Source organism: Heloderma suspectum, chromosome 1 (genome assembly GCF_057233095.1).
Source record: "Heloderma suspectum isolate Gila_16-S chromosome 1, 16-S_ref, whole genome shotgun sequence".
NCBI classification, from domain to species: Eukaryota; Metazoa; Chordata; class Lepidosauria; order Squamata; family Helodermatidae; genus Heloderma; species Heloderma suspectum.
This window is the reverse complement of record NC_139458.1, coordinates 289,267,386-289,292,067: the sequence shown is the minus strand read 5'-3', so window position 1 is coordinate 289,292,067 and position 24,682 is coordinate 289,267,386. Positions and strand designations below refer to the sequence as shown.

The 24,682-nt window shown below is 39.5% G+C and overlaps 1 protein-coding gene across 10 annotated transcripts in view; it reads right to left on the bottom strand.

Annotated features, from left to right (window-relative positions):
* Nucleotides 1-24,682, bottom strand: part of PRIM2 (DNA primase subunit 2) — a 108,808-nt gene that overhangs the window by 36,630 nt on the left and 47,496 nt on the right. For all 10 annotated transcript variants that reach the window (XM_084826844.1, XM_084826848.1, XM_084826846.1 and 7 more), the window contains 3 exons: nucleotides 10,158-10,225; nucleotides 6,972-7,044; nucleotides 4,419-4,604 (listed from right to left, as the gene is read on the bottom strand). In XM_084826844.1, coding sequence (XP_084682970.1) covers nucleotides 4,419-4,604; nucleotides 6,972-7,044; nucleotides 10,158-10,225 — 327 coding nt within the window. The remainder of the gene's footprint in view (nucleotides 1-4,418; nucleotides 4,605-6,971; nucleotides 7,045-10,157; nucleotides 10,226-24,682) is intronic.

Below are 24,682 nucleotides of genomic sequence, written 5' to 3'. Positions count from 1 at the left end.
CTACCTAATGCGAAGAGAAAACTCCCTGGAAAATACCCTGATGCTGGGAAAGATTGAAGGCAGAAGGAGAAGGGGACGGCAGAGGATGAGATGGCTAGATAGCATCACCAATGCAATGAATATGAACTTGAGCACACTCTGGGAGAGAGCGGAGGACAGGAAGGCCTGGCGTGCTATGGTCCATGGGGTCACGAAGAGTCGGACACGACTTAACGACTGAACAACAACAAAATAGTACAGCCTTCTCCAATCTGCCATGCTCCAGATGTTTTGGACTATAACTTCCATCATCCCCACCCAGCATGGCCATTGGAGCCACCCAGCATCGCAACAAATATATTTTATATTGAAAAATATCAACCTACTTGGTAGTAACTGCATCCTCCACCATCTGATGACTGACAGCCATAGAACCCTGAAACTAACCAAGACTTCCTTGAGCCTAGGACATCTTTAGACATTTGTCCCCTCAAGCAACAGTTTGCAGTGCTGCATTGCAAACTATTTTTGAAATGGAAAGAGTTTCACAAGTACCTCATGATATGTCACAGGAGTCAACAGTTCCAAGAAGAGAAAAGTCAAATATCCCCCTAGTGCACGTACCCTGCAAGAACCAAAGGGAGTCCTTCCATCCCAGCTAATATTCTTAAATTTTCAGGTTTGAAGTTCACATTGAATTTATATGTGAACACAAGACACTATTGTCATCCAGCAGACCACCACTGTAAATTGGGGGGGGGGGGGGACACAGAAGCATGAAAAATGCACAGAATATGCAAGATGAAATACAAATAGTAATTAGTCCTACTTAAATTAATGTATACAATCAGAGGTGCCCATTTTCATTTTAATAATTGACTAACTGAAATATAATCAAAACCATAATTTAATCAAATACATGACTTGCTAGCCTCTTGATGATTCATGCAGAGGAACGATCTGTTCCAGCAAAGTGTTTAAATATTAATTGTCATACTGTGGTACTGTGACTTATTCTTCCCGTTCCCACAAATTTCCCAGTAATAAAAAGTAGCACTTTGCATATGCACTCTTTGCATATGCTAATAATATAGCAGTATTAGCTTTCCATTTTAATATCTCATTCTAATGTTTTAGAATATCTTAAACTGAAAAGCTACTTCTAGGGGCACAAAAGCTCTAATGCAAACAAGCATCATTACTCCTTTTCATTTCTAGACCTCAGAGTTATTCTGGGAGAGCTAACTGAGGTAGAAGTAGGCACAGGGTGATTATTAGGAAAGTGAACCAGAATGAAGTAAGGGCTGTTTCCTTAATGGAACACTACCTTTGAAAAGCAGGTAATCCATGAAGCATCTAACCTTCAATATGAATTTGAAGACATCTAACCTTCAGTATCAACTGAACAACTTCATAAGTAAATATTATACATTTGTTTTTAACTTTTAAATAAGTCTCCTTGTCTCTTTATCCCATGCCTCTAGTCTAGAACCTCGCTACTGTGTGCTAAGCAGATACGGTTTTGTAGGAATTTAATGGTTGCAATGGAAATATGGGAACCCAGGAATATTTATCACATATGATTATTTGTGGGATCATAAGAACTCCCTGTCCTGCACATTAGGTGGGATGGTATAAAACAAGTCAAATCAAGGCAGGATTGGTAAACATGTTTGGCCACAGCTTCCCTGCAGCCCCTGCCCTCCTTCAGCAATTATTTTGCACTGTTGTCATCTAAGGGTCCAACTGCCTGCCTGGCTCTTTTCCTGCTTCTGATGTATTTAAATATTATTCTTGGTGTTAATTAGATAAGAGCGTTACAGGGATGGTAGTGGCAGACTATTACCACTGTAGCTTTTCAAGGTTCATAGTAAGAGGAAGATAGAGGACTTTGGTTTCATCCAGAATAATGAAGATTTTCCAAACTTATATATAAGCAGACAAGCAGAGCAGAGAAGCTACCACTTCTTAAGTCCCAGCAGGCCAGGGCAATAGGTGAGGGGAGCCTTTTTCCCTTCTCCTTTTTTTTTCTTTCATCTATCATCCTTTTTTATTCTTCCTTCCATCAATTTCAATGGGAGGAAAATAACTACACTGGCTCCATGGCCAGCAGAGTTTCTCTCTTATCGGGGTCATGTCAAGGGAATGGAAGGGCTTTGGATCCAGTGCATCCAAGGCCTCCGGCAACACACCCTTTTTCAGAATATACCACTTTCAGAGCAGCAATGGTGGAGAAGCAATGGCATCAGTGCTTTCTGCTACTACAACAAGGCCTCCAGTGTTGGGAAATATTACAGGGAAATATTATAGATATTATTTCATGTTTAAAAATTATTTTTAGCAACTCAACTATAACTGCAGTTTGAAAAGCCATTAAGCCAAAAGCACTATTCTTGTTACTGAATTAGTGAAAGGGAGGTCAGGGAGAGAAGAAAATGGATTATCCACAGACAACTGTAAAATAAAAGAATATTTTATTTTCTTCTAAGAAAAATATGGACTTCTAACTGGAAAAAAAATACTCTCTTGCCTCAAGTTGCCTGCATAGTTTCCCTTGGCAACCACAAAATTTAGATAGCACTATGAGCATGCAATATTTCTAGATCAGTCTAGGTAACAGAGATAAGTCCCCTTTCACCATCACTTGTGTCTATGATCACATCCCACTTATTCCACATAGGTATTGAAGCATAATGCAGTGGAATCTCATTATGCAGTCCAATTTATAAAAGAAAGGCAACAGGTATGTCATCAGGTTCAGTGCCTATGTTCTATTATTATAGGCTGACCATATTTCCTTGAGACAAAAACGGGATATTGGGATGACAAAAACAGGACAGCAGTCTGAAAAGTCCAAATCAAACTGAATGTAGGGCAGAAAGAATCTCTATGGGCGGAATGATGATATTGGGATGACAAAAACAGGACAGCAGTCTGAAAAGTCCAAATCAAACTGAATGTAGGGCAGAAAGAATCTCTATGGGCGGAATGATGATATTGGGATGACAAAAACAGGACAGCAGTCTGAAAAGTCCAAATCAAACTGAATGTAGGGCAGAAAGAATCTCTATGGGCGGAATGATGGTAGAAATAACAGTAAGACTCACCCTCCTGGCTCCCGCATGCTGAATGGGGCTTAGCGATCGCCTCTTGAATTCCCCGCCACTGCAGACAAGCAAGGGGGCAGCATCTGATTGTTGCTAGCTCAAGAAGCCTGGCCCTGACTGAAGTAAGTAAATGGAACTTCCTCTTTCGTCACACTAGTAGTTTTCCTGCACACACTGATTAGCATAGAGCCTTATGAAAAACGCGTTCAGTTTTTTACAAAAAATTAAAAACGGGACAAAATTGACATTTATATTAAAACGACAGGACCGTCGGGAAATATGGAAAAAACGGTACTGTTCTGTTTAAAAGGGTATGTATGGTCAGCCTATATTATTATTATTGTTATTATTCTAATATTGGTGGCACCCAATTGGTATTGTGGTGGCACAGACTATAGACTGTACCATGAGAGGGAGTGAGCTAACATAGCCTTTCCTGTAGTCTTTGCAATTAGCAAAACAACTAATAACCAAAATAATAAATAAGCCTGTTGCTAGTGCACCCTACCTGCAGCAAACTGTCTGTGTATGTGGAAAACATACCCAAACATCTTGGTTTAGAATTGAGAAGGATATCAGCAGAATGATAGTTTATGAAAAATGATTAGATCTGGAAGTAATATTACTTGAACGTACTCATCAAATCATACCCAAAATGCATCGTTTACTAATCTCAAATCTTTTAACCACTGCGAAACCTGAAGTAGCACAAAATCAGCAGTTTGCCAAATAGCTCAAATGTACAAATACATCAAAATCGTAACGTTACAGGAGGAAAGACAATGTATAGCAAGGTTTAGGGTGAAATCCAATGGTGCCTGTCAACCAACAGAATGGTCACCATTGGATTTCCCCTCCTCCTGAAACCCTCTGTAGGAGCACTGGAGGACCATCCAAAGCAGATTGGGGGGGGGGGGTTGTAGGAAGGAGAAGTCCTGTTGCACAAGTGGACATCCACTCAATGGACATTGGATGCTGCCCTTGCTGTAGAATTGGGTCCTTTTATTGATTTTGGAAGCGGAAACATATTGATATCCATGTATATAAATGCTTTCCAATACTGTAATTAAGCTTTCTATTTTCTTTTTGTAATTATTGCAAACAAAAGAAAGGAAATTTGGCAATATAAACTTATGAGAGATGAGTGAGGATAACCCACTGTGAGGAGAGGATGCAAAAGCAGCTGTTTTTGTATTTACTGTTTATGTTAAATAGCTTAAGTCTACAGCAGCTGTCCACAATGTGCATGTGCAGTGCCTGTGGACTATGCAAGTGTCCAAAAGAGAACAGTTAAAAACTGAGCAATGCTCAGTTGCCCAACAACTAATTTACCTTGTCTGCATCTACTTTTCCTCTGATGAATTCAGACTTCCAGAACTGCAGAGCTTGTTCTAATGTTAAACCAATGCCCTTTAGAAACAAGCCATATTGCATACGGCCTCCGTGACGGAGATGATGGTTATCACGCAGAGCTTTGTGCAGCTGGCGCATGCAGAGAGGAAATGATTTAACTGAAAGCTGCAACAAGAAAACTTGCATTAAAGACCTACTGACTAGATTAGCTTACAGGCTGTATTTTGATCACTAATTAAATCCTTTTAGAAAGGTGAATAGCTTGAGGAGAAAAGTGAATGCAAAGGCTATAGGGACTGCGGATAAATCTATTTTACAACTTCAATATTACTCTAAGCATTTAGAACTAATAGCGCTTTCTATACAAGATACAATAACAAATGCAACACAGAAGTACATTTATAAAAAGAGAAATGATTTTATTAATTCTAGCCGAAGGCATTAATCAGTATGATTAATTAGTTGCTGGTTTAAAAATATGGATTGTGATTGTATTTTAATAGTAGCTTTTCCCAAAGGAAGTATATTCTAAGTTGATGACACTGATGTCAATTATCTGTGGATATCTCTTATATATTTATGTAAAACATTTTTATACTGCCTTTTGTCATTATCAGACTTCGGGGACAAACAAATACAAAAAATGCCAACAGAACAGAACAGATAAAGCTTTAAAAAGAAACTAAAACAGTTGTACACTGTATTCCGCAATTTATTTATTTTTATTTTCTCAACTATTACTTCCTTGCATTTTTTAGAAACGAAGGGCAATATCCAATGCTGCCCATGCACCAGGTGCATGCAGGTACAGTGGGAAGCTGGCACTTCCTAAAACAACTGGAAATGAGCCGAAGCACTTTACAGAACGGTACAGGTCAGCAGAGCTAGCAGTTCTTCTGATCTGTCCCATCCCAGAAACTAGTGTTTTGGCTCATTTCTGGGGTTGCTCTAGGCCAGGAGTGGGCAACCTTTTCGGGACTGCACAAAACTGTCCTGGGCACCACCAGAAAAGGGGTGTGCTGCAGATGAAAGCATCAGCTAGGAGCTGCCTGACTTCTTCATTTCTTAAGAATGTCTCAGAGCCCCATGTGTGGCCCAGAAGCATTAATGGGAAAAGAAAATGTGAGCAGCTCAAGGCTCTTACTTTGCTTTGAAGAGATCCCAGCTGCCAGTAAGAAATGTTGTTGTTGTTTTTATTATTATGAGGGATAGGACATCTTGGCAAGTGCCAAGAAAGGCATCCAGGGGCACACTGGTGCTCAATGGCGCCACGTTGCCTACCCCTGCTCTAGTTGCTTCCTGTTGTACCAGTGGTGGGTCCATCTGGGGCAACATAATCAGCAAGAGGTGCACAGTTAACACTGGATACTGCCCAAAGTATCAGCTTTAATCAATACCACTCAAACAATCAGCACTATTAAGCTAATGTGCCAGGTGAACAATAGCCTATTAATAATTACATGTCATGTTATAGTATGTGAATAATAATATTAGCTTACCTTACAGGCTCAATTTAAGAATTACTGGGCCTGTTCAGACAACACCACAGCAGGATATGGAGTTAATAAATGCACTCTCAGGCTTGCATGCTCACTCAATCCCCTCCCCAACAGCAACTCCCTACTCTGAATCCGTGTTTGCAACAATTGGTTTGGTAGCTTGCCCTTTTGTCCAAATATGCAAGCTATGGCTTGCCTACAAAATCAGAACTGGAAGTAAGCAATTGTCATGGAGGGTGGGGGGAGAGCACATAAGCCCAAGGGTCATTAACATTCTGCCAAACAATGGTTTGGCATTCTATGTGATTTGAGCCCAGTGTATATGAAATGCTTTGAACAGTCTAAACTGCCATATAACATGTTAAGCCTTACTGACATTCACAATTTTGTTTGTTATATTTTTATCCTGCTCTCCCTTCATACAAGCAACATCTTATTTGGGGTGGTTTTAATGAAAATCTGTACATCCAACCCACGCTAACCAGTATACTACTTTTTAAAACCAATATGAATTTTATGCAGTTAGAATACTTGAGACACTCTGGGTAGCATCCAATAGGGGCCATGTGCACATGGCCAACCCAACCAGGCCCTGGTCCGCACATGCAAAGCTCCACCAGCCCAGGGCTGCGCATGGCCATAATATCATGCTTCTGGGGACAAGCCTCGACACACACGTTGGCCTTGCCCCTGGAAGTGAGATATCGCGGATGCATGCAGACCTGGGCTGGTGGGGCTGTGCATGCACAGACTGGGGCCCAGTGGGGCTGGCCATGCACACACAGCACCTACTGGATTCTACCCAGTGAATCCATGGAGTTGGATCCATAGGAAGTTAGTCGTGCATTGGTCCTGTTGAAATAAATGGAACTTAAATTAGTCATGTCTAACTTGTTCCAATGATTTCAATGGTACTAATACTTCACTAACTCATTATTATTTTCCATTGGTATATGGAAGTGGGTTTCTTCACACAAACTGTATGCTGGACCAGGGGAACGTGGAGTACAGAACAAAACCATAAAATACTTACAGCATCGATCTGTTCTAATGCAATTTTCCCAGTATTTTTTTCAATGCTGTAATCTGGACCAACATATGCATGGCTGTAATGTGGAAAAGAAAGAAAGGAAGTTACTTATGATAAATGTAATTTTCAGAAATTGGAAAAGGTAGTCTTGCTGTTACTATGGGAACCTAAAGTTAATTTTGTCTTTGTTTCTAAGAATTTTAGAAGTAATAATTCAACATAACAATTTAGCAAACCTAATTAAAACATGCTAAAGCCAGGCTTCTTTTTTAATCCCCTCAAATAGACACTCTGGTACTTCCAAATCAATATATTGCTTCCTTGAAAAAGTGCTCAGAACAGCAGCCTAAGCTGAACATTATGTTTCAAGTGTGAGCAAAATATGTGAAATCTAATGAGGCATATCAAAGTAGTTGCCCAAAGAAAATCTTTCTAGACTTCAGGTATAGATCTCCTAGAGTTTTCCTATTAAAAGAATCACTAGAAAAAAAGTGCCTTCTTGAATTTATCAAAGAACGATGACAACATTTCTACTGAGATATTATAGAGCACTATGAGGAGACAACCCAAGGGAATTTATAATAAAATCATGATTGTGGCTTTAAAGGGGTTCTGAGTGACAGAGAATATTCTACATGAATTTCAAGCAGTGAGGCCTTTTTTTCAAGGACAAAATATGATTTTTCCAAATATGAGGCAAAGATTAGTTAAGGGGGAAGCTTGAAGTGTTGACAGAAAGCAGATGTTGCATGACAACAATATTGCTAATTATCTGCCATTGCAAGCTCATTATATACGGGAACACTTCCATTACTTAAATGTTACCAAAGTTGATACACAAGTATTGCAGTATTATCTTCAAAAATAGAGTTGAGATGAATCCAGCTCCAAATTTATTTGTAATTTAAAATGCTGGATCCAAGTATGCACTTTATTTTATTTTAATCTATGTTGCCTTTCCAAATTTGGGGTGACGCTGGGGAGAAAAGTGAACTCCATGGTCTGCTATACAGGCTGGAAAAGAAGCATATTGCAACACTTCATGCTGTGCTCCCCACTCAGAACCAAGAATTGATACTCTTCATGGTCAGCTACACATATCAGAGCAGGAATGGGGAACATGTGGCCCTCCAAATGTTGCTGGACTGCAACTCCCATCATTCCTCGCTATAGACTATGCCTTCTAGGGCTGATGGGAGTTGCAATCCAATAACATCTGGAAGGCCACATGTTCCCCATCCTTGAACCAGAAGGGCATCTTGTGTGTGGCGGGGGAGGCGAGTTCCGCAACAGACGAAAGAACCAAGAAAGGTGAGATCATTCCACCTTGACCCAGAGGGCAAGGTTGAATTTGCGTGCAGCTGAGAAACTAGTCATCCCCTGACTAAAAAAATATTCCCTTCCCCATATGCCCCCAAAACAATCCATATACTAGGGATAGGGGGGCTGAGGAAAGAGGCATCCATGAATGACAATGGAAAACAATATTATGCAGTCAAACAAAAGAAGCTCTACAAAGCTCCTACTTCCTGTCCAAAGGTCAAGGCTGATCTGGGAAGCTTGGGGGAAGGAGTCAAAAGTTGACCCAGGCCCAGCATCACCACAACACATGGCTGGGCAAATGCTGGGGCTCTGATAGGGGCCGCCACCACTGACACTTGCCTCACTAGGTGGGGTGGAACCTCCTTAATTTTTTTCCAGTGTTGAGTGAAGCACTGGGCAGCAGTTGCTGCTGCTTGAGCAACCTGCCATTTGAATTCCCCCACAATGCCCATGTAGCATCGCTCTGGAAGCAACGCTACATTCGGGCCAACTGTGGGGAATTCATATAGCTGCTTGCTGCAGGCAGCTGCTGCCAGGTGCTCCTATTGGAATCTCTGGGCCGCAGTTGCTATTGCATACTCCAACAACACACCACCCCTACTCCCTCTGTTACAGATTTGGCCTTTGTGGAGTATTTTCAAACTTATAGTTCTAGCATTTAGGAAGCCTTTGGCTGCCAGTTAACTACCCATAGCTGATTAATACACTTCAAACAAAGCATACACCAACATTTGTTTAAGGTGGATTCAATTTTGGTTTTGTACTAACAAAAATTAGTAAATGAAAATAATTTTTATTAGAAATATACTTGTAACATCATATTAAAATATAACTTGCATAAAATAACGAAGTATTTCTTGTTGTTAAACAGCTTTGCTAAAGATTCTTAGATCTTAATAGCTTAACAGGAAATAGAATTTCCAAAACATTTTTTGTTCTTAGGCTTTTAGTGCTAATAGATTTAAAAGGAGAGACCTCACTCTAAGTACAGAGTTTCCCATTCAGTACTGAATGGGCTATTTAGCCGACAGATATACAGACATTTATTCTTCTAATAAGAAGCTCCTGCATTCTAAAATAACCACAGATTTGTACCTTTTTTGTTTAGAAATTACCTCATAGCTAATATTATCTACTGTCCCATAAATTAGGGCTCAGTCTTAATTATCTTATTGTTACTCAGCGTTCCTGAAAAATTAGAACATAACAAAGAGGCTTACATGTATACCTTTCAGACTAGATAATGATCAATTCTGAATCATACGTTTGAGAAGGTAATTTCTTAACAAAATGTGCTAATTACTCAAAATGTCTATACATTTTTCTAAATATCTGTATATCAAGCTTTTTAATGTGCATACCTTACAAAATAGTTTTTGCTCATTAGCTGATAAGCAAAAGCTTTAAGTACACTTTTGACCTGGAATAATACACTCTCACACCTGTTCATTACTCAAATAACTCTTTGGTCCAAGTGACAGGGCTTTAACTCAGTATTTTCTCTTTGAAAACCACCCAGATCATCTTAACAACCCCTTTTTATGCTAGTTACCCAGAATTAATTGTGAACCTGCTTGGGTCCTTGTGCATCCCTTCGATACAATTACTACTTTTTATTTATTTACATTTTCTAATTATTAATCATTAAATATTTGGCATTTGCATTTCATAATAAGACATTTTATACTGTTTTAAGAGAGATGGGTTAGCATTTTCTTAATAGCCTTCCCAGCAAGTTCAATAAAGCAAAATCAGCTATTTCTTAAAAATCCAGAACACTTCCTGCTGCCCCTACCAGGCTACCCAGTAATGCTGCTGCTTCACTGGGGTAAATAACTATTATAAAAAAATGTGTATTTGTATTACCTGAGGTGATTAAGCAGAGGCTGGAGTCTCTCATCAGTTTGTACAATGGGCAGTGATCGCGCTGTTAGCTAAAAAGGGCCAGATAAATAATCCACAAGTCAGCGAGTTCCAATAAAGTAATTTTCCAAGTGTTTTAATTTCTTAGTACAAACAATGCTGTTACTAGCAGTATAATTAATCTCATACTTACTAACTAATCAGTTAGTCTTGATAAGACTATAGGATCTTACCTGTGTCTTTTACCTTCAGTCTCACCTGCCATGTCCAATCTCAAGAAACAGAAATCAAAAGCTTTTCTCTTTTGTCAACACCTTTATAACCTCCATTTGTTTACCATCTTCCTACTCCTCCCATTTACACTCATCTTTACATCATCCTTCCACACAAACTGCTAACCTTTTAACTAAAACAATTTAAGTTCTTTCATACGTTTCTTCTTCAGTCCTAAACCCATTCACCATTGCATTTCAACTACTTTAGGGCTGAATCTAAACATAGCAGTTATACCATTATCATAACTATTGGTGCCCACTGGTATCGTGTGTATGAATAGTTATGATAATGGTATGATAACGGTATAACTGCTATGTGTAGATTCAACCTAAATCAGCTTATGGCAGCTAACACTAATCCACTCCTGTGCCAAATTCACTCCTGATGAAATACTGAAAGAAATCACGTCCAGCTCCCATAGAAATTTCTGCTACAACCAACTTGTAGTATCTTGAAGTTACTGTCTTACCAAATACATTCCTTTCTCACATTCACAGCACTTTCGTTAGATTGTCATGGCTTCTTCTATGCTGGTATAACACAGTACCTATGCGTGAACTTCAAATCAGCAAGTTCCCAGTTCAAATCATATTTCTGCCACAAAAATCAAGACGCAGCCATCCACAAGCCACTCTCAGACTCAGCATACCCCTGCTCCGGTCATCTCCAATATGGAGATATTATATCAATCTACTTTACACAGCTGCTGTAAAGGATAAGAAGAAGATCATATATGTCAAGTGCTTTGAACATTTGGAATGCTAAGTATTATTATTCTAGTCTCGGCTTTTCAGAAGATATCCTTCCTCTGTCTTGCCATTTGTCCTACAAATCATCCTCTTAACCAGAGCAGGAAGGCTTGCCTCACTTCTCTTTTGGAAATATAACAACCACCTCCATTTACACCACTTCTTCATTTTTCAGTTCATACATTAATCCCATCTCAGAATATTGCATCTCTTGATAATGTATACAAGTAACAACAGGACACCCCCATATGGATGTCACATAGCAGCTGAAGTATAGGACTAGTGAGATAACATAGGATGTCTGAACACATACAAAAACATGAAGCTCCCGGAGTCAAATACTTTGTCCATCTAGTCCAGGACTATCTATTTGAACTAGAAGTAGCTCCCGAAGGTCTTAGACAGAGATCTTTCTCAGCCTCCTATCCAAGAATGTACGAAGGCAACAAAAACAGTTTTTTTAAAACTTAATCATTTACAGTGAGGGCCAGAAATATCGGAACAAGGATAACTGTTTTGGTAGTTGGCCTCTGTATACCACCACATTGAAGTTGAGGGGAAACACACCCAGATGGGAGCAAAGTCGGGACTTTCAGCTGTAATTCAAGGGGTTTGACAAAAGTGGGGCACTAACCATTCAGGAAGGACAGCCAGTGGCATACACACACGCCCATCCTTGGTGGCTCATAAGTAATGGAACAAACCAACATCATTTCAAACTTAAGGGTCGCCTTTAATACCTGGATGAAAATCCTTTGCAGTCAATGACTGCCTGAAGTCTGGAACCCATGGACATGACCAAATGCTGCGTTTCCTCCCTCGAGATGCTTTGCCAGGCCTTTACTGCAGCTGCCTTCAGCTGCTGCTTGTTTGTGGGTCTTTCTGCCTTCAGTCTGGTCTTCAGTAAGTGAAGAGCATGCTCTATTGGGTGGAGATCAGTTGACTGACTTGGCCATTGAAGAACATCCCACTTCTTTGCCTGGAGAAACTCTTGGGTAGCTTTTGCTGTATGTTTTGGGTCATTATCCATCTGCAATATGAAGCGGCGCCCTTTCAGTTTGGCAGCATTCGGCTGAATCTGAGCAGAAAGTATAGCCCTATGCACTTCAGAATACGTCCTGCTGCTTTTCTGAGCAGTCAGGTCATCAATAAACACCAGTGACCAGGTTCCATTGGCACCTATACATGCCCATGCCATAACACTGCCTCCACCATGTTTGACAGATGATGTGGTATGCTTTGGATCAGGTGCTGTTCCTTTCCTTCTCCATACTTTTCTCTTCCCATCATTCTGGTACAAGTTAATCTTGGTCTCATCAGTCCAAAGAATCTTATTCCAGAACTGGGCAGGCTTTTTTAGGTATTTGCTGGCAAAGGCTAATATGGCCTGTCTGTTCTTGAGCATTGCCAGTGGTTTGCACCTTGTTGTGAAGCCTCTGTATTTACATTCATAAAGCCGTCTCTTGACTGTAGATGTTGACAATGACATGCCTACCTCCGCAAGAGTGTTCTTGACCTGGCTAGATGTTGTGAAAAGTTTCCTCTTCACCATGAGCAGAATTCTGCGGTCATCCACATTAGTTGTCTTCCGTGGTCTTCCAGGCCTTTTGCTGTTGCCGAGCTTGCCAGTTAAATCCTTCTTTTTCAGGATGTTCCAAACTGTTGTATTGGCCACTCTCACTGTTTTTGCTATCTCTCTGATGGGTTTATTTTGTTTCCTCAGCCTAATGATGGCCTCCTTCACTCACATGGACACCTCTTTGGACCTCATGTTGGGAGTTTCAGTGAACAGCTACCAAATGCAAATGTAACACTCAGAACCACCTCCAGGCCTTTTATCTGCTTGATTGGTCATGGGGTACCCAGGAAACAGGCCACACCTGGCCATGCAGCTGCTTGTCAGCCATTCGTTCCATTACTTATGAGCCACCAAGGATGGGGGGGGTATGCCACTGGCTGTCCTTCCTGAATGGTTAGTACCCCACTTTTGTCAAAGCCCTTGAATTACAGCTGAAAGTTCTGACTTCGCTCCCATCTGGGTGTGTTTCCTTTCAACTTCAATGTGGTGGTGTACAGAGGCCAACTGCTAAAACAGTTATCCTTGTTCCAATATTTCTGGCCCTGACTGTAGATAAGCTAAAGCCATAATTCCAAGGGTTAATTCAGATACCACTGCAAATGTATACAAAATTCATTATTCTTAAACATCTAAATCTTAGAAGCTCATGTGCTAATTTTAGTCAGAAATTAATAATATAACAGATAGTAATGCTTAGAAATTGGATTTGCTCACAACTATATATCTGTTAGAAATTCCTACTAGTCACAATTCTAAAGAATGATTTGAGACACGCACTTGATAGATTGGTTTTCAATGCAAGTATTTCATGGTTTTCGGTGCAGACTGATAGTGTTTGATTAATAGCCAGACAAGCAAAGGACAAGCTTGAGCAGGAGCCATTGTCCTTTACAACTGACAATTCCATATTTTATTATGCATTTTCTTCCAAAGAGGAGCAAAACATAGTATGTTGGAACAATATCCCTGCATTTCACATTTTTCATGCAAGGTAATATGCACACTATGTCAGGACAACAACACGGAGGTCCGTCAAGCAGAAGCACTTTGTTAAACATAGCACTATTAATGCAATGAATTCTAATTACTTTATGTGCTTGTCTAATCACTTGCTGTATATGAGCAGCCTAAGAAACTTGGGCAAGACATATATGAAAACCTCAATTCTTTCTGATCCTTCCACACCATAGCAAGGCCCAAACTACATATGACAGTGGTAGACTAGCGTCTTCAAATGCAGGTGTTCCACAAATACATTAAAAGCAAGGAATGGGGAATGATTTAAAGCACCAAAGAGGCTGGATCTTCCCTCTCTAGCCCCAGCCGCCAAGCCATTTTCATTTCTGGTATCAGAGCCTGAATGGCAAAAAAGAGGACTTGGGGCAGGGGTAGTTGAACTGGGATTATATCCAGTGTTAGTCCTACTTAAAGTAGAGCTATTAAAATAAATGGGACTTAAGTTAGACTAACATTGGACACCACCAATTGGAAATAACTCCTGATGACCTCCAGATATTTTGGATTATAACCCCCATCAGCCCCAATTAGCATGTCCAATGGTCAGGGATTATGGGAGTGGTAGTCCAAGACATCTGGAGAACACCACGTTGCTTATCCTTGAATTTACGGAAAATAACTGCAGAGTAAAAATGTAAGGAAAGCTCAAGACTGCACCCACATTATCTTTTTGGTGTTTTAAATCACACAGCCACTCCTGCCTTTAGACATGACTGGGACAGAACCAGATTCAGCCACAAAGTTCACTGGGTGACCTTGAGCCAATCACTTTCTTTCCGACTAATGCACAGCACAAGGCTGTTGTGAAGATAAAATTGTGGGGAAGTGTGGTCAGCCATGTATCGCCCTCTAAATTTCTGGGAGAAAGAGTGATGTATAAAAATGTGATAAAAAATTATTTATCCTATCAAATGGCATAACAGGAAGGGGAAGAGAAGGTAAGTTTGGTTTTACAGAAAACACTAGAGGGAAACGCAAATTAAATATTTCCTTTAAGAATATTATAGACTATTTTTTTTAAATGCCAAAACAGTTTTCCTTTCAGAAAGACCAATACAAAGAAACTTAAATACAACTCTCACAAGAATCCCACTTTTATTACCAAGGCTGCAATGTTTTACACACTTACCTGGGAGTAAGCCCCTCTAAATTCAGTGGGAGTAGAAATGTATAGGATTGCACTGTTAATATTGCTTTGCCTACATTTGGTATTCATTCATCTTAAATAAAGTTTTATATAGCTTCAGATACGTTTGAAAATTGCATCTTTTTCAACTGAGCACAATTCACACTTCAAGTTTACATTTAAAAATATATACTTTAGCCTGATGGTTAATATGCAATTCCAAATAGGTCACATCAAGTATAATTGTATGGTGTGTACTATCAAAAAATGATTGATCCAGAAACAGCCACTTTGCTAATGTTGTAGCAAAATGTCACAATGCAAATGTTATGCAACCAGGGAAATCAATATTAGACCAATGTTTGCAAGCTGGTATGCTGCCATAACTAGACAGCTGACATTTCAATGCTGATCAATTTAGAAAAAGTTTGATGTTAACCTTTAACATGTTGCAGTTCTCAAGAAATACTAAAATAAGCAAACAAATATGTAGTGATATTTTACATTATGCACATCTAGAGACAGTTGTTAAAATTCAAAAAACACTATTAAAAGCAGCAGTAATTCAGTTTTCTTTTCTTTTCTTTTGTTAATAGCCAACAAGCATCTTTTATAATTAAGAAAAATCAGGTGGTTGATATCAGTGGGAATTCACATGGACTTGGTACTATAGAGGCTTGAACAAAACCATTTACAATACATTTATTGTATTTAGATGCTGGCTTTCTTAAAAAAAAATCAAAGGACCTAATAAAAGAACTATACATGACTGTTCAAAAGCAGAATCGTCGAAGGAACCTTGATCTCTCGCCCTGTCCTGCAGAGGGGTTGACTACTTTAGACATCAAGAGAAGAGGGACCAGGAATCAAAGAAGGGGCAGAGACAATTGGGAGAGAAGTACTTGATGTAGCTGGAACAGCTGTTCACTATGCTATTCAGTCTGAAAGCAAGACCCTGAGTCTCCAGAGCTCCATCCTTTCTGAATGTGCCCCTTCTTTGGATCTCATCCATTATGTGATACAATGAATGGACTGATATCTGTGAAAATCCAAGTCCCATTCATTTCAATAGAACATATTTGTACTCTGTGCATTTAGGACTAGGTTGTTCCAAAATTCCTACCACAAGAAGGCAAGAATAAGTACTGGAACAGAATTACTATCATTACATGGTAAATGCTCTATACAAGCATTGGTATTCTACAACTATCCAGTTTATGATTTAGCGAGACAAGTGGGACTGCAGCAAAATATTGCAGTGGATTACTACCAGTGTGTGCACGCATACCCGCGTTACCTTAGCCACTGGATATTGGTAGGGAGTTTCGCCTCATTGCTAGGTCAGTTGGCAGTATTGCATTCATAGCCCAAGCATCATTTGTGGGGGTGGTACAGACTTGTAACACAGGCCCCCTCCCACACACATACCACGATCCATTGCATATATGCAATCCCATGAGTCATGAAAGAAAATTTTATATTTTAATTCTGAAATTATGTTTTCTACATTTCTGAAATCACACCATGGGCCTAAAACACCCCCACTCCTTTTTCATTCTTTTTCTTTAACTTAATATCCAGCATCAGCAAGACTCCGGTTTGTTTTGTAATTTTTGGCTGGTCCGAATAAATGTATTATCTTGCTGAGGTTTTGATTTTTTTTTTTCATTATAATGAACCAATGCAGAAGCAAACATTTTGTGATGGATCCGGATTTATGCTAGATCAACTGCATGGTGGAAGTGGACTTCCCCTCCTCCCCACAGCAGCCCCTTCAGCCCCCTCAAAATGGTACACAGTCAGGAGAACCTACTGAATGGGGTGAGCTGCTGTGTGCGGGGAGAGGAGGGATCCCCAAAAATTAGGCAGAGGGACTTTCCATGAGTGGAGCCCTTCCTCTTGTGGAAAGCAGCTTGTAGATCCAACCCTTTCTAAAGAGTCAAATCCTCCTTTAAGCATTATTTTTCTGGCCTTTTTCATTGTAAAATGAATCATCTCCTCAAAACCAATTTTCTCTTGTAAGTTCACCCTCAATAGACAAAATAGTTGGGTAGCATAACCAGTTCTTGTCCCATAGGAGAACATCTGTGGTTTTTGGTGAGTGCTAATTTGCTGAAATTTCTTTCAGTTTCTACCAAGTCAGTGGGCCAACTTGTGCAATTGCTGCATCCCGCCGTGGCTTATTTAAGCTATGGTGGGTTGATGTGCATGCTGGCGGCCATTGTGAATATTCAAACTATGGTGGGTGGGCACCGTCGTTTATCATGATGTCTGAACCTAATGCAGGGTGGGTTGTTGCTGTGGTTAACAAACCATGAACAACCTAAAAACAGCCCATGGCTGCCTAGACACACAGCAACCCAGCATGGCTTAAATAAACCACAGTGAGCTGCTGCAATTGTGTCAACTGGCTCAGTGACCTGTTGTTGGGTTATTTGAGAGTGGTTTCCCCCTCAAATAAATGATGCTGCCCAGATTTGGACAAGACAACAAGGTGCACCCAAGCAGGTAATTAAGTAAATGGCACCTGGCACACACCACCAATTTAAATAAGCCTTGGTGGCTTGTTTTGATTGTGCGAACTGGGTCACTGTCAAAAACAATCTCTAGAGCTATGCACACTTCACTCAAAATTAGTTACAATTATCTGTAAATCTTATTTAATAAGGTAAGTGTAAATAGATCCATTTTCCAAAAGAAGCCATGAATGTTGTATTTCAGGTGCAACATTTCACAAGATAAATTATCAGAAAGATCTGTAGGATACCTGTGAACTAGATTGTCAGAGTTCCCCTTATGACTGGACCCCCTGAGCAACCCCTTAAGGATCTCTTGCCTCCTTAATAGTCCCACCGTCCTTCTTTTAAACATCCCCTTCCCAATAATGTGGGGTTTAGGCTGTAGATGTGGGGTGACTGACATTCCAGACACCTGGGGTTTAACACAACCATTTACAGGTAAATAAAGGAAGCAAATTACAACTAAAGGTATTTACAGAATAGACCTAACTGATACAAAAGGCAGTAAGAGAATATAAAGGTTGAAAAAACACAAGTTCCTCTGTCCTAGCTGCACTTAAGAATTCTCCAGGCTGCTTCTTCCTGCTCTTCCTTCATGCTCTGGTCTTCCTCTCTCTCTGGTCTCTCTCTTCCTTTATATCCCCTCCTTCCCCAAAACCGAAAGTACTGTTTCAAACCTGGAGAAATGAAATCTAACTCAGGAAAATAAAACTTAACCAGGGAAATGAAATTACTTTTCTCAGGGATACCCCCTCCCAACAAAAAACCCCAGGCTTCTAGGCCTGACCTTTTTACCTTTCCTTGCTTCTGTAGGCCTCAAACTTTCACACAGACATTTACTCACATATATTTTGACCCTGTAAACCCTATGAGTTGCACTTGCTCCCACTGTCCCTGGGTTCAATCTCCCTGATTATTACAGTGCTTTGTCCCTCCGTCCTGTCTATGCATAAGGAAATCTGGGATTGGTAGTTCTTGAGAACACATGTCACATAGGGAAGCACCCCTACTTTTGGGACTGTTATATTGCTGGAGCTCAGGTTACAGCCTTCCTCGGCTTTGCACATGTTCGCTCCCCTTACCAGAGAACAAGCACACGCACGCATACTCCTCAGATAACTGTCTGCGAGGATTTTTGCCCCTTTGAGGAAGTAATTTTTAGAAGTCATAAACTTCCCCATAGCTTGGTGTCCCCCAAGCATGCAGAAGCATCCAATGTGTTTGTCTGTAGCCCCATTTTGCTCCCAAAATTATCAGCACTAGATTACCAACTTTGTTATTAGCGGGAAATATATTATATATATCAGTCACGATACATGGGTACTTTGACAACGTGATAAATCTGGGCTTTTATATTTTAGAACAATGTTTCTAGAATGTCTGTGTTTTAATATTTTAGAGGTTAGAATGAAAGGAATGTCAATTCCAGTTTCGTTCCCTATGTAACTTGAGATACGTCACAGTTTTGTTTATCAAAGCAGTACAAATATCTACAGAAAATAACAATTACAGCTTGTGTTGAAAACATTCCATTTGCATGCCTGTCATATTGGACATGTTTATGTATTTGTTTTATTTACCGGATGTATATCCCACCTTCTTGCCAAAAGGCGTCAAGGCTGCTTGCAGTAAAGCTAGAGGCAACAAAACCCCTGAAGATAAAAAGACAATATGATACAAAATAAAAGAAACACATGTAAGACCAGCAGACAGACATCAAACAGGCAGCAAACATTTAAAAAGCTCTCAGATATTTTAAAAGCCACTAAGAGCATCTCCCAAATGCCCCAGCCTAGGATAAGGAAGTATATGCTGAGCATTTTGGTTTATGGAGGGTACAGTTAAATCTGTGGTCCTTGTTTCACTCTGTAAGCCTCCTATATTCTGCTTCTGGCATATAGGTATTTCTGGAGACAGGGAAACATGAGCATCCCAGTAAGAACTGGTACATGCATATGGTGCTTACATATTTTCTCTGCTTAGAATTTAGGAATGCTTTTGGAGCATATATATTCAACCCAAAAGGCACAGGCCCTCACACCACTTATCCACTAGCCACAGATCTCTGTCTGGAATCCAGTCTTTTGCTTTCCTGTTATCTGAGCAGAGGAGGCCACCACGTCTGGGGTTCTCTCTCCTTTGAGGCATTAAGATTGGTTACGTCAGGATTTATTCAGACAGGCTTTATTCATACAGTTGGGTCCAGTATTTCCTCCTGCTGGCCCTGAGCAGAGTTCTGCACAGAATGTTTCCACTGGTAGAAAGGAAGGGAGGAGATTTTGGACAATTTTGCTCTACAGTCCCCTGTGCCTCCTCACCCACTGTTTCAGGGAGTCCCCAGAATAGATTTGGCACAGGAGTGAATTAGTGCCAGCTGCTACTGGATCAGCTCTGCATTCCACAAGAAGTAAGTTCTGGATCCAGTCCCATATGACTAGATGTTTGCTAAGGAATTCTTTGTTGTTTTTAAAAGGTCCTTGCTATATCCAGCCTTACATTTTATTCAGTTTTAAACTTTGATTCTTGTCTACCCTCCATTTGATTCTCGTCTACCCTCCAAAGATGCCTTGCACAGCATCTAATAAAAGCATAAGAACTCTCTGCTGGCTAATCACTATGGGTCAAAAATAAGAACAACCATTGACAACAGCCTGAATTAGGGAGCCATTATGACTGACTATATGGGCTTACTATTTGGCTGCTGGTAAGAGTGAATGCATCAAAATTTGCTGGTGGCAGCAAAAAAACATGATCTGCCAGGAGTCCCAGTATCAATCCTACAGGTAACACTAAAAGTTAAAGTACTACAAGGATAATGCAGTCCTTGCAGAAAAAACTCAAATATTTGTCACAGACAATTGACAAGATAAAAACTAAAATTGCTAAATGCTAGAGTGCTCAAAAGCACTCTGATGCATACTATATTTTATTTTAGGAACCAAATAAGGGAAACGTATTTGCCCACAGGATTGTCTGTTCTTTAAAGTCAAGATAACAAGTTGTCAATAGAAAAGAAGATATAAAAGGTCATTAATGTATGTTGCTTTACTTTGCAATTTAATATTTTTGTCTGATCGTTTTAACTACATTTCCCCCCAAACGTGTTAATTTTTTAAAGTATATTTACTTAAATGTTCCAGACATGTGTAAGGACACTCCTTAGCAGAGCTTTACACAATTGTCAAAGTGCTATTCCTAAAGCAGTGAAAATACACACATATACACAACCATAAAATGTACTTTTCAATCTTTCACCAATATGATACAATCCTTCATGCCGTGGTGTCTTAGCATAACAAGATTATTTCTCAATGTTTTCTAGACTTAAAGAGGTGGGTAGAAAGTAGATCTCCAGATGTTTTGCACTTCAACTCACAGCATTCATGACCATTGGCCATGCTGGCAGGGGCTTCTGGGAGTTGAAGTCCGAAACATCTGGAGATCTACCTTCTGCCCACCCATTTAAGACTTTAAATAGGTGTGTGTATGTGTTATATAATCTTAGAAGTAAAACACCCTCAAACTCAATGGGCAGGATTGACATAACTATAAGCAGAGTTCCATGCATGCAACAAAGCTTTCCCATCACTTCCTTCCTGCTGTAGCCCCAATGTCCCACCCCCAACTGCTTGGGTGGGGTGAGGGACCTTCCAGAACAGCATGGAATATGGAGCACCAAGCTGCAGAGCCAGAGGAACTGGAAGAAAAACAGAGGGCCTCCCCTTGCTTGAGTGGATGTACTTTCCACTTGTGCAAGTGCTCTCTGACTAATTTTACTCAGCACTAGGACACAGCTGCTACTTAAAAAACCAGGTACTGACAGAAGGGTAGACAGACATGTGACAGAGCTGAGGAAGGAGTGGAACAGAGCTCTCTGGGTGGCTATTACAGTTGTAGCCGTGTAGCTGTAGTGGTCACTTAAAGGCTTTTGACCATATGAAGGTTTGTTGTCCTGTGAGAACTGGCCCTGTAACCAAATATTTCAGGAAGTTAATTTGATTGTTTGATTTTTCCTAATATTGTGTCCTCTTTCCCCACTTCTCACCCACCCAATTATTCCCCAACATCACCATTTCTTCTTCAATTACAGCAATTTTAACTTCTAAAATATTAAGACAATGCCCTGGTATGAACTAAATATCAACACAACTCATTCCTCTTGCAGAAACGTCTTTAAAGTATTGTAATTTTTTTTAAAAAAAAACTTAAGCAAGCATGATAGTCCATAGATGGAGACTGCAGCTATAGTCATTAAAATAGATTTGAGTTTTCCTGTATGCAGTTTGTCACAACTTTAACACTTTTTGTACTGAACTTGCTGCTTGCATGATGGACAGTGAAGCAACACAATTTGCATTTAATTGATTTAAATAAGACTGAATAAATCTTCACCTTTATGTGACAAGCAGTCAAGACTGACAAGTGATGGTAGGCAGGTAAAAGTAAATGAATAGAAATTTGAATTGCCCTTGCCATTTATCTTGGTCTTATGTGTCGTAAATTCTGTTTGGGAGAGAGATATTCTGAATTTCACTATTCAAGCACTAAATGAAACTGTCTCCTTCAAAATGATAGTTCCACTACAGTAGTGATACATATCCTCATTTTAATTAACCTAATGGTCTATTCACCCACCATACTTGGAGGCCTATTTCATTACCCTAAATTAACATTTTCGTTCCATTAAGTATCAGATAAAAGATACCAATTGCATGCCTGGTTTACAATACAGTTAATCAGTAGCATTCCTTGCTTAGTGATAGCCATGTACTTTAAAAGAATTCAAATATCATAATGCATCATGACCAGCACTAAAAAATGAAGGGGACTATAAATGATGACACACAAGGTACTATACCTTTCGTATTCCTGAATACAGTGTTATTAGCTAGCCTGATACAGTCCTAGATAATTTGTTCATATTCTAAAAATACACAGCATTTTTTTTGTTTTTTATCGAAGTGACCACTGATGCAGTGTATCACCCAAACTATCTCTTGCTTCTTGAATAATTATTTAAGAAACATGACAAATTCATTGTTTCCTTAATAGGTACACAGAATTTTGTTGCAGGATCTAGATTTTTCTTAGCATTATCCCATCATCAGACGTATTACCACACAGTGGGCTACAACTAGGATCTATTCGAGCCCCCTGCTTTTCAGTTTTCTCTCATTGTTGCTTGTTTCAACAATACACTTTCAATTAAGGCTGTCGTGTTTTAGAAGCATGCCATATGTACTAACGCAGCTGGAGGAAATAGGGTTTGAGGATGTATCTTCCTTTTCTTGTCCTCGTCAAGAAAACCCTTTCCCTCAAATTATCTAGTGTTCTTGGCAAGTTTTCATAGAGATTTCCACTGGAGATACAGTTCATGAGTACCAGGGATAGGACTTTCTCAGCGGTGGGGCCATGGTTATGAAATGCCCTCCTGGCAGTGACCTGACAGGATTGCTCTCTTCCCACTTTTAGGCAGGTAGTAAAGACATTTTTATTCAGTAAGGAATTTTAGTAATATCTTCTCTCTGATAACTTTAATTATGTTTGTTTTACTGCTGCTTTTGTTCTTTTTATAAAGTTTAGTATTTATATTTATATTTGTAATGTGTGCTTCTTTGCATTTTTATGTAGAAAAGCAGGCTAAAAATAGTATTAAATAAGTAAATAACTTTACTCAATGGGGAGGTAACACAGAATGCCATCAAGTAGGTAGTTATAATAAGGTAAACAGTGAATGGACTTGCATTTTAGAAGTTTGAGAGGGAAGGGTCAATCTTGGAGATGCTGAAAAGGAACGCAAGACATGATTTGTCAATTCCTTGAATGTAGGAGAAAGTATTCATGATGACCCAAGAACTGCAACCAGGAAAGGAATAACCGTAACATAGACAATAAAGGATGGAATAAGTTAGGATTTAGTTAGGACTTTTAGGAGATCCATAATTTGCCATATCTGATGAAGGGAAAATAGGTAGAGGCATGAAGCTTTAGTAATTCATTCGTTTTCACATTTTTGACACATAAAAATAAAAAGATCTTGTGAATCAGCCAAACATGAGAGACTGGTACTGTGAAGTTTTAAAACTGGTTAAGTTTTTTTGATGCCTTAAAAAGAAATGCACCGAGAAGAAGAGATATTTAACCTGGCAAACAGTGCAAAGAGAGAAAGCATGGGCCATTTATTTCAACTTTCCAAACTAAAAAACATTCCCTACATAGAAAGGTGAATTTAAATAATGCTATAACTACAAATTAGAGAGAGATGTACTTGGAAATCACAGAAGTAATTCTGTCTCTGTATGTAAGTTATGAGACTAACCAGAATGTTAACTCACTTCTTTTAGTTCAAGAAAAAATGACTATGACCCCAGCAAGCCATTTGTCTCATTGCACTAGAATCCAATAGGGCCATCTCTCTCTCTCTCTCTCTCTCTCTCTCTCTCTCTCAAGTCCAACTGAGATGAGGATTGCCAGCCCTCTTAATTTCATTTGTAATCTGCTTCAAGGAATAGATATTTTAAATTAAACATCAGAACAGAGGTATTTTGAATAGATACTAGAGTAATATATCGTGAAGGATATTAAGAGATTTTTGGTTTTATAACTTGTATCAGTACTTCAGGTGTTTTTTGTATTCGGGAAGTCTTTAGTAAGAAATTTACTATAATCCATTCATATTCATGCAAGCTGTGTCCTATGCATATTTACTCAGACATAAGTACCACTGTGTTCAATGGGACTTAGTTCTTGGTAAGTGCATAAGACTGTAGCCTCAAAATATTAAAGAAAGCTCAATTGATGCCTCATTCTCCATCCATTCCATCAAGACCAGTTAGTTTGAGTGTCTAGAGAACTCTGAAGCTCTAAGAAAACACAGCCAAGTTAAAGGAAGTTAAAGAAAAAACCCAAGACAATGGGAAAAATCTGTGGCAATTCTGCTGTGACTGACCAGGTAAGAGTCATAACAGGATGGTTTGTATCATGTCCAGGAGACTGGCGGGGACCACAGATAGCTTGCGCTTATTTTATTTTATTTATTTTCATTTCATTTGGCAGCACACTTAAGAGAAATCAGGAGAGAGATCTCATCTGTTGGAGAAACTCAGGCCTGTAGTATATCTAACCATGTCAAGTAAATAACTCCACGACCAAGTGAAAAACATTTGAGTTTTTTTTGTTAATAAAACCATTCACCTTCAAGCATAACAGAGAAAATCTGTATGTCCTTCAACCCTCACTCTACTTATTCCAGCTGCAAGTAC